This window comes from Blastocystis hominis (genome assembly GCF_000151665.1).
Source record: "Blastocystis hominis, Singapore isolate B (sub-type 7) whole genome shotgun sequence assembly, scaffold_15".
In the NCBI taxonomy this organism is placed as follows: Eukaryota; class Bigyra; order Opalinata; family Blastocystidae; genus Blastocystis; species Blastocystis hominis.
The window spans coordinates 50,698-61,731 of record NW_013171822.1 but is presented as its reverse complement, the minus strand read 5'-3'; the positions used below and the strand labels follow the sequence as shown (position 1 = coordinate 61,731).

Sequence of the window (11,034 nt, the reverse complement as noted above, 5' to 3'; positions counted from 1 at the left end):
GTTATATATAATTTAGGATTCGAGGTCATTTTATAGGTAATACGAATACTATTTCTCTTTGATGATTCTCTTTTGAATAATGAGAGCCCATACTTATTCCATGTAAAACATTTACCAAACTCAGAATTACCATACTTCGTTGAATATGAAGATACTTCAATACAAGGGTCTGTCACAATTTGAGTCCATCTATTGACATTATGGAAATGCTTGCTATTATTATTTATAACGACGTCAATGCTTAGAGGAAATCCAGAAGGCAAAAGAGTGAATCGACTATGATACCAATAATAACTTACTGTGTTTCTATAATAGCATTCCACAGAAGTCTTAATATGGTCAGGCATAGCCTTTCGTTCGTAAGTCAGATACACTTTCTCTGTCGCTAATGCATTTCTCCCTTCTTTCAAATACACAGTTGCAGTCAATTCTACTCTTTTCTGTCCAATTGTATTGTCTTTCATCAATAATACAAAACTATTAGAACCTTTCGATACATCGCATTGTTCACTACTCAATGCTAATTCGACTTCGTTGCTTGTAGATAAGTAAGGTAGGTCAATTTGGTTTCCATCTTCTCCTTCATAACTCACTGGAAGATAATATGTATTATCAACAGGAAGACCAAGCGAAGCATTCTTTCCATCATACAACACGACAATCACATCATTCAATGTAGAGCCAATAGAATATGAAGATGTTTCATGAGAAACACCAGGGAAGAAATGATAGATTAAAGATTCTGTTGATTTTAGTTTGGCTTTATATCTTGCGTTGTTTTCACTTTCTGTAATTTTTGTCAAATTGCTTTGTCGTTCATATCCCATCATGTTGTCATACAGGGCATTATACTCATTTACATCAGTCTCTGCTAAAGTATGAATGCAACTAATATGGCCAATATTATTATGACCCATACGAATGTAATCATCATAATGCCATTGTTTTTTTAGCTTATTAAAGGATAATTTATCAACTGGAAGTATATCATTTGCTGAACATATTTCATTACATTTAAAAATATATGACGAATAAGACGAATATTCTGATTTATATAGACAAAATGAACTATAAAATTGTCCACTAGGAATATATACATATGATGAGTTATAAGTACTTCCACTAGAGCCATTATATTTGTTAAATGTCAAGAGCTGATCTTGATTAACAGGAATATTGTATTTCAATTTAAACTTATCTCTTATTTGAATCATCGATTTTAACATAAAGAGCAATAAATACATATCCCAATTATATTTAGTAACATCACGCAAAAAACCTTTACCCTTTTTATATTCATGATAATCTCTTAATACACCTTGAGTATTAGAATAATATACCATACAAATATCATTCTTCTTTAAAGTCACTGCTATTCCATCAATTTGAATTACTACAGTCCATTTGAATGGTGCTAATGGCAAAACTAGCAAATAGCCAGTTGACAAAGACACACCATAGTCTTTAACCTTATCAGATATTTGGAAGGTATCCGACACTAGATATGTATCAATCCCCTCTGGAGCATATAAACAAATTGTTGCAGTTTTATGTTCACTCATAAATAGTGAATACTCCGGTATGAATATCATTTGGAAATCAAATGGATGATACTCGTATCTTGGTTTATATTCAATAATATGCTTCTGTATTTGTTTGTGACCAATATAATTCTTAATACTTTGATCCTTAAGATTATTCACGGCATGCATATAAGTGAACATTCCAATTGTGTTCCTGTTTTTTGTTTCATAATCCTTTTCAAATCCACTATTTTTAGTTCTGTCTTCTGCTATTTTTGTATATTTGTCAATCAATTCTTGTCTCTTCTGGACAACTTCTTCATATTTTTGTTGATATTTTGCTTCACATTCCTTCATTTTGGCATTTGATTCTTCCCACGTTTTTTGAAGCTCATCTAATTCCACTTTGCATTCTGCTTGAGCAGTAGCTATTACTTTTGATACAAGATCATCAATATCTTGTACCTGTCTTATCACTTTCTCCAGAGATCGTCGCAAAATATCTACTTTCAATATGTCTAATACAACATTTCCTAAGAGTGTTCGTTTGCGTGGACAAATTATAGCCAGTTTATCATGGATTTTCATTGGACATTCGGGTGTCCACATTTCTTTCAACACAGAACTATGTAAATTATCATTTGGATGCAGAAGCGATTGTTCCATTTTCAATACCTCACTCGAAATAGTAGTTCCTGGTTCAACACGAGAAGGAAGATCACATTTCCACCAAACATCAACTTGAGACACTTCTAAATGGCTGTATTTGTTTAATCCATTCAGATTATCAATTGCCTCCAAAATCAATGGAACTCTCAATACAATCTCTTTTGGCTGAATAGTGGAGTAATAATTACGTACCAATTTCCTTTTTAGCTCAACACATGCCTCAGATCGTTCTTTCACTTTATTTTCTATTGACTTCCAATACGTGTTATACCAATCTTTTTCAAACAACATTTCAATGGCTGCCTCAAAGTCTCCTTGAGTTACTTCAACTGGAGTTACAAATGGATATTCGCTGTATTCTTCTAATAACCTCTCCCAAACTAGACTATGCATATCCTTTTTCAGCAAAACATTCAGCATGGTCAATAAGTGAGGAAGGAGAATTGATGAACTTCTGAATTCTTTCAAAATATCAGCCACATTTAATTCTAATCTTTTCAATACATCTGCATATTCACTCAATATGAACGGATAGTTTTTGAATGTTTTCAACTTGTAAATCAAATGAGATGTCTTAACAATGGAATCATTGATTGTGTGATTGTATTTGTAGATAGAATAATTAGTTTCAATGACATTGAAATTCAAGGATTTGTATGTTTTACTATCAATCATTCCATCTGTAAAGGCCTTTCTCAAATGGTCTTTCAATTTTTCATCCTTTCCACATCCATATTCAGCATCAGTGAATCTGGATTTCATTTCTTGTTCATCATCGTCATCACCACAACAACTCATTACATAACTTTTGGCTGCTGATTCGATTGTTTCAAGAGTGTTGATGATTTCTTTCACATTGTTTGATTCCCTTATCTCAGAGGGGAAACACTCAATTGATAGCTTCACTGATTCAATTTGATTGCGAAGATGAAAACAATCATTTCGCTTAGCCTTCTGACTCAAATATTGCTCTCTCTTTTTCACATCCAAATAGATTTCTCGAATATTGGTGATTGCCTTCATCATTTGTTCTGCCAAATCACTCCGATCACTGTTCTCCAACATTGCAAATACTTCAAGTACCAAATCATTCAATACATTTTCTCCCATAAAATCAAATAACTCATTTCTTCTATCACAAATAAACAGCAATTCCAAATATCTATATGTATCCTGAGTTTTCAGTTCAAAAACATCTCTTATTGGAATTCTCTTATTATACATCCAATTTGACATTTTGTATTTGCTTTTCATTTTCGGATCAATCGATGAAATCAAATACCAACGACGAAGAACACCTGCATTTTCTCCATCTTGTTTCTTCATCATACAATTCTGAAGATTATCCATTTCCAGTACTTTGATTGCACAATCCATTACATAATAAATGAAATTCTTCTCAAAATACTTTATACAGCTTTGTAGTAGTTCAATAGTGTCGTCGATCACAAATGCACTCTTTGTACTGGAACAAATCTTCTCCATTATAGCAATCATTCGAGTCATTCTATCAGTGTCAGAAAAACTCTTCACATTGTCCAAAAACTCAAACAGATCATAATCAATAGATTTAGGGATACTAATATTTGACACCACAGTATATTTCTTCGGATTACATCCAAATTCATACAAGAATGCATCTCTCTCTTTACTGTTTATCACTCGAATACATCGGCGGAATGTTTTAGATTCTTCAATTCCAAAATTACAAGGATCGTGTATTGATTCATTGATTTGACAGATTTCTTGAACATTTGCTTGAGTCGATATTGGATCACAATACACAATCACACAACGACTCAAGAATGGTCCAGTAAAGTGTTTCAACGTATTGTCCGATATTGTAAAGAAGATTCGGAATGCTTCGTGAATCCTTCTCTCTCCCCTTTTCGGTCGCATTGAATACGTTATTTCTTCATTTCCTGCTAATACCTTCAATGTTGGATTTTCTTCACACAGAGAATTCAGCGATTCCATCACATCATTGTTTGCCAAATGAATATCTTCGATCACAATCCAATCTCCACTCTCCATTGCTTTCAACAGCGGACCTTCTCGGAATTTAATACATTCATTCCCATTTTCATCAATTCCAAGAGTACTTCGACCAATGAACACATCTGGAGAGCTTTCGTGATTCAAAAACACAGAAGTGCATTGTTTATCCCACATCAATGCCAGATTCGAAATACAATACGATTTGCCAGAGGGAGAAGAACCATAAACCAAAATGGCTCGTTTGGATTGTAAAGCAAGACTCAACTTGAATATCGTCACTTTCTCTGTTGAAGTGAAACAATACTCTTTGAAAGATCCTGAATACATTTGTTGTGTTTCAATGTCCCAATAACCACGAACAACACATTGGTCGTCTTGTTTGATAATATCAACTTTCAATGTATCTTCCAGCTTCAATATCTTCTCGATTTCTTTTCTCTCCGATTCTTCATAACGACAAGCAAACACCAACCATAAAGCAGTTTCCAATGATAGGTTATTTCCATTATTCACAATCTGATCCACTTTCAATACATCTCGAAGTGAGAATGGAATCGATGTCTTTTGATAGGAGTTGTAAGAGTATTCAAACAAATCAAGAATCTGATTCTCTGTTGATTCTTCTTCCGACTTCATTACATTACTCAAGATTTGACGAGCTGTGAGGAACAATTCATTCAATGTGTATTTCAAATCACGATGATAAATACAATACTTGTAGAATTGACGAGGCAATGTGCTGCGATTTGCTGACATGGATGCTGGATTCATACAGCAAATGATCAGCATGTTCGATGGAATTTTAATCAAATCGCCTCCTGGAACTTGGAATGGATCGTGATTCACATAACAACGAATCAGAGTGAGTAATACTTCAAGCACATCTGATGGAGCCAAATTCACTTCATCTAATAACAATGCGATTCGTTGATCTGAATGATCTCCTCTCCTCAATAGTTCTGTAATACTTCCATCTCTAAATTGTAATGATCCATTCACAATCGTATAACATCCAAACAAACTATCAATCGTTATGGTATTCGAAAAATTGATTCGCTTATAGTCAAGATTCTCCTTTACGAAATAATTCTCAGCAGAAACGGTTTTGCCTACTCCAGGATCTCCTTCTAGAATCAGAGGAAGATGACTTCGATCTGCCAATACGATGGATGCCAATAGCTGAATCGTGGTCTTTGTAGAAAGTAATGGATGCTTGGAATGAAGGCTGGATTCTATATCATCAATAACATCATTTGTAAATAGGAATGATAGAGTTTGCTTCAAATCTTCTAGCATTGCATCATCCTTGTTGCTTGATTGAAGGAATTCACTCACTTCCTTCAAATCCTTATTCATCATTCCCATTTGAATCAGATTTTCTCGAGATGCCAAATCAGATTGAAGGAATCGAAGATAGAATGGAATTACTTTCTCAGCATTCACAAATTCATTCCTCAGCATATCTGACTTTCGTAGAATGTGCAAAGGATAGTCATCTCGATTTTCAAACTCATATTTCGCCCTTTCTAATCCAGAATAGGGTTGACAAAACACTTGAATGAATTGGTCTTTCTTTGCAACTCTTCCATAATCTGGATCTTCGCATGTTACAATCGCATTTACAGATTCACCAAGAATCTTTGGTTGAATTTGGGAATAATCTTCGAATAGACTAAACTCTTGCGAATCCAAACTAAACAGCAATGAATATAATCGAGGAAGCAATCGATCATTCAATAGATTGATATTGTTCAACACAATCGAATTGTTACTCATTATCGAACGAAGAATCGGACCAGGACGCATCATCAACACCGATTTTTCCTCTTCCGTATCTCCGAGTAATTTTATCAGAAATTCTCGATATACTTCCATTGGAGTTCCATCAACATTTTGGATCGATGTTTGTCTCAAAATGTATTGAATGTCTTCTTTACGACAAACAGAAATCTCACCAAATGTGTGAGACATTTCCATTGAACGAGACATTTCCATATGAGCGGCATTGGGAAACAGCAAATGAGTGACTTCAGAAGCAATATCTGAATCACCAACCAATAACACAGGAAGATAAGTTTGCTTGAAATTGGAAATAGAAAGAGTAAACAATGCAGATAATACAGAAGAATCAACATGTTCTAATTTTGAGTATTCGATTGGAACTATTGTTTGAAGAGGTCCACGTTGAAGCAATGAACATGATTCATTCTTTGGGGATTTTATTGCTGTTACTGTTGGAGTTGACAAAACCACACTTGCCATTTCCAATTCTTGCTTTACTTCAGTGTCAGCTGTCTTTTTCCATTCTTCTATTACTTTCTCAAGTAGTTCTTTGTGATCTTTTCGATTTGCAAACAATGCTGCAACTCGTAATGTTGGATGAGGAGAATTGAAACAAATCTTATCCAGAGTGAATACTTCATTCAATGGAATCTCATTACTATCAATATGATCACATAATCGTTTGCAGATTTCACTATTCATCAACTGTTTCGCTTCATTACTCTGGATTGGACTCATTTTACAAATATCGAAATAAGCAGGAAGAGAAGGCAGCGAATTCACTCGACGTGTTGTGAATACGAACAAAGCTCGGAATGAAGGGTGAATCCGATGATTGATAGAGGCTGGATAAGTGAACTCATCAGTGAAAGGATCACAAACAGTATCAAGCATTTCTAGTAATTCTGCTGACATGTTTTCAGCATTTTCGAATATCACTAATTCTCCACTTTCTACAGCTTGGAGCAATCTTCCAGCTCGGAAATCGCCATTCATATCCATACTTCCCATCAGAGTGGAAAACTCGGTTTCTCCAGACACACTGAACACTTGATAGCTTTTGATATAGAGCTTATTGATGATTTCGCGAATTGCATAGGACTTTCCACTGCCTCTAGGTCCACACAATGCCACAGCCTTGTTCCTACAAATACAATAGAACAATCTTGAAGCTTCAGTCCAATGGCTTCGAAGGGATTGCAGTTCATGAATTGGCTGTTGTCTAGCGAGCAGTTCAATCAGAGATTCATCCAATTCGTATCCAGCTAACTGAGTAGCGAAATAAACCATTCGATGAAGTTCTTGCTGATTGAACCAATCGATTGTTTGAGAATAATCATGAATCACTTCACCAATTTCATCTCTTGTTATCTTGCCCAGTTTGGGAGAGTTTTCAAATCGCTTTGCATCTTCATGACTCACAAATACTTCCAAAAATCGGTTTCTCAAGGCAGGAGAAAATGCCAGTAAACCTTTCTCAGACGTTGTTGCGATTACACGGAATTCGGGACTCATTTCGAATTCGGGTCTTTCTCGACGTTCATCAAATCGAACTACATGATGATGGCCATCTGCAGGTGATAATTCCAACACAGAGTTCAATCGCTCGATCACATTCGATTTCATCAAATGCATCGATTGAAGAACACAAATACCTCCATTTTCAATCGCTGTAAGCAATGGAGAAGGACAGAAACGAGGAACTGGCTTGCCTTCATCATCATCTTTCTCGAGCGAATAGCTTCCAATCACACTTTCTGTTGAAGAAGTCGAACTGCAATGAATCACTTCGCAGGATGTTCCTTCATTCTGCATTATCTCCATTATTGCTCGACAATACTTTCGAGATACATATTCCGTTTCTCCAATCAATAGAACATGACATCCAGATTCCAATCCTAGTCGAACTCGATCATACACATCCTTCCAGCATTCCTTGTCTAAAGCAGCTTCACTGAAAGTAATATCCGCTTTGAATACTGGATTTGTTCTCAAATCTTCATTGTATGCGATTTGTAAAGCTCGATTCAATGCTTTACTTTCATTTATCTTGCTATCCATCAGTGTTTTCATCATCCATTTTGTTCGACTACAATCTCGAAGTGTGTAATCCTTCCCTTTATCAATCTCTCTTCCAGACACATTCTTTCGATTATCAGCTCGATTATGAATCTCACACACTCTTCTTCCTATTTCTGTATCTCCTCCAAACATTGCCGTTATGATGTCCAATCTTTCCTTTCTGTCAATCATTGGGAAGTATTTCTGTTTCGTTGAATCGTGAGTGATAAAACGGAAACAATCGCGAATTGCAGAAGACAGATTGCTTCGCTTGTAAGAACTTCCAGCAGGATTCTGAGTGGCAATAATGCGGAAATCTCGATGCATTACACGCTCTTCACTTCCATCCTTGCCTTCATGGAGAATCTTCTTGCCAAACAAATACGATAACACACTCTGAACCACAGAAGGAGGAGCCAGAGACATTTCATCCATCAATAGCAGTTTGCCATGAATGAATGCATCCGTGAAAGCTCCATCCTGGAATTTGATCTTCTCTGTATCATCGTTCGTAATTACCATATCTCCAAGCAATTCCTCAGTTGTGGACGAAGGACTGAAGTTGTATCTCACAAAGGGAACGAGAGAACGTCGACAGTATTGCTCCACTGTGAATGTTTTGCCTGACGAAGTCACTCCCTCAATTACCACTGGAATGTTGTATTGAATCACATCTTCCACGATTTGATTTCGAATTCGGGTTTCATTTGTTTCTCTGATAAAGGGAGGATCTTCTTTCATTGTTTCCACATATCGATAGGCTTTCGATTCGATATACTCCCATTCATCTCTGTCAGAGCGTATTGCCTTAATCAGTCGAACATATTCCTCTGTGGAATGGAAAATGAGCACATTGGATCTGCATAATACAGTGATAACCTTATTCTTATCAAGGGGAGACAAAATGCCAATCGTAGCATTCTTCCCTCCAGAAATGCAGTGGAAATAGATTGTTTCAGGAATGGTGTTGTGAGTTTGAGCTTCATCATGATTGATAAGTGGAAGAATGAATGCTATTTCGTCTTTCTGCAAGTGAGGTATTCCGCTGAAACTAAGCGTATCTCCCATATGAGCATAATCACATCCATCAGTCAAAGCAGATTGAAGGGAGTAAAAACTCCTAGCATTAGGTTGGTCATAATTCACTTTCAAGGAATCGAAAATCTCAGAAACACATTGATTTGTTCCATCTTCATAGACCAAAATGGACTCATCATTTCCATAACTTCGCTGGTTATTCTCTACTATTTCAAAGTCTTTTTCTTCAAAATCATTCGGCTCTATTCATTATCATCAATATGAATTCTTTACCTATGGTCACTATGCGAATAGGTTTCGTAGAAATAGCATTATTTGTCTCATCTTCCATTTCCATGATATTTTTATCATTCACATATATGTCGATTGGTTTGTCTGATTTTTGTTTCTCCATTCGGCAGTTGTGAGAAATGGTAGTTATTTGCTTTTGATGTTCATAGGAATCTACAACATAATCAAAATATATGAATTCTACTTAACACTATTGTTATTTTCTTCAAACTATCAAATTTATTATTCATAACAATTCCGACCAAATTCTTAATTCCTTCACCAGATAAAGTTTTAACTACTATTACAGTGATTAAACATTTGTACATGGAAAAATCATTTTTGTAAAACCCATTTCTCCATTGTTCGGGTAATACGCTATATCTATTTCAGTGTTGTTAACCTCATCTATCTATCATTCTAAAACAAAAACAATACCTGAAACATCAATTGCTTTTAGAGAAGCAGTTCTATTATCAGAAAACACATCTCTCAATTGTTTGGTACTATTCGAAGATATCTTCCCTGCATATTTAGCAAAAAAAAACGAATCATTTACAAACTCCATGAAACAAAATGGATTTATCTGGATCACTATATAGAATCTCTCTTTTTGAAAGAGGTTGTGTTGATTCTATTGATATAAACTCTGCACTCTTTAATTCCAGGTGTCTTTCCTAATCTTTATCTTTTTCACTATTTACTCACAGGAATTATAAACACACAAAGCCTTGATCCACTAGTTCTCGCCACTGTATCCATTTTTATTTTCTTACCTGTTTCATCTAGTATTGTCCATTTCTGTTTATCTTTCGACTCTAATTTGCTCTATTTATCACAACCATAATAAATGAAAACATTTATGAAGTTTTCGATTAACGGCTTTCTTTCATTCAACTCACCGGACTTAATTGTTTCACTGTAAGATTTGCTGCGAGCAATAAAACAGATAACAGCCTCTAATTCAAAAGCTTCATACGTTACAGTTTTTGGCCTTGCATAAGTAGTCGAACTCAATCCTCCACGACTCATAGTGAATGATGTGAATTGGCTTGATACCAAGTATCCACTCTCTCTACCATGTGCTTTATATTCATCTTGTGGATGAGGTGAGGTATTAGGTAAACTAGTAACGGAATTGACAGATCCCCGAATCGATAATCCACCCATAGTGCTATTGAAATTATCGCTTTGAGGCTGACTGCTTCCTGAAGAAGCTGAGTTGGAAATAGTACTATTAGATATTGTCTGTTGTTTTATTCTTATTACTGGTCGCGGAATAATAGGTTTCGTTGGAGTAGGTGAAGGACTGGGCTTCAGAGGTCTCACAAGTGTAGATGTCAATGGTTGTGTTTCTGACTTCTCTCTCTTATCTGATATTTGCTTTTGGAAATTTGATTTAAGCCATACTATATCTAAAGCAATAGTTCAAGTTTCTTACAGTCAAGTGACACTGAATTACCAATCAGTAATGATTGAATTGAAGTATTAATCCTCAATGATTCTTTTTTACTGGATAGGGTAACAATCCAATTCATTATTACTCCCAGACTCGCACTATTTCCAGTAGTAATCTAGAATAAATTCCAAAAAGGAATCAGTATACTTTCCAATGTTCTTTCATGTAATCTTCAATCGTACCTTTAGCATCCAACTCATACTCCTTAGTAACACCATTAATCCTATCAACAAT

At 35.4% G+C, this 11,034-nt stretch overlaps 1 protein-coding gene across 1 annotated transcript in view; it reads right to left on the bottom strand.

Moving 5' to 3' along the window:
• The window catches only part of GSBLH_T00001937001 (uncharacterized protein), a gene marked incomplete at both ends in the record, with an annotated part of 12,783 nt that extends 4,009 nt beyond the window's left edge, over positions 1–8,774 (bottom strand). The window contains one exon of the mRNA XM_013040424.1: positions 1–8,774. This exon is cut by the window's left edge and continues 4,009 nt beyond it. Coding sequence (XP_012895878.1) covers positions 1–8,774 — 8,774 coding nt within the window.
• Positions 8,775–11,034: the final 2,260 nt, after the last annotated feature.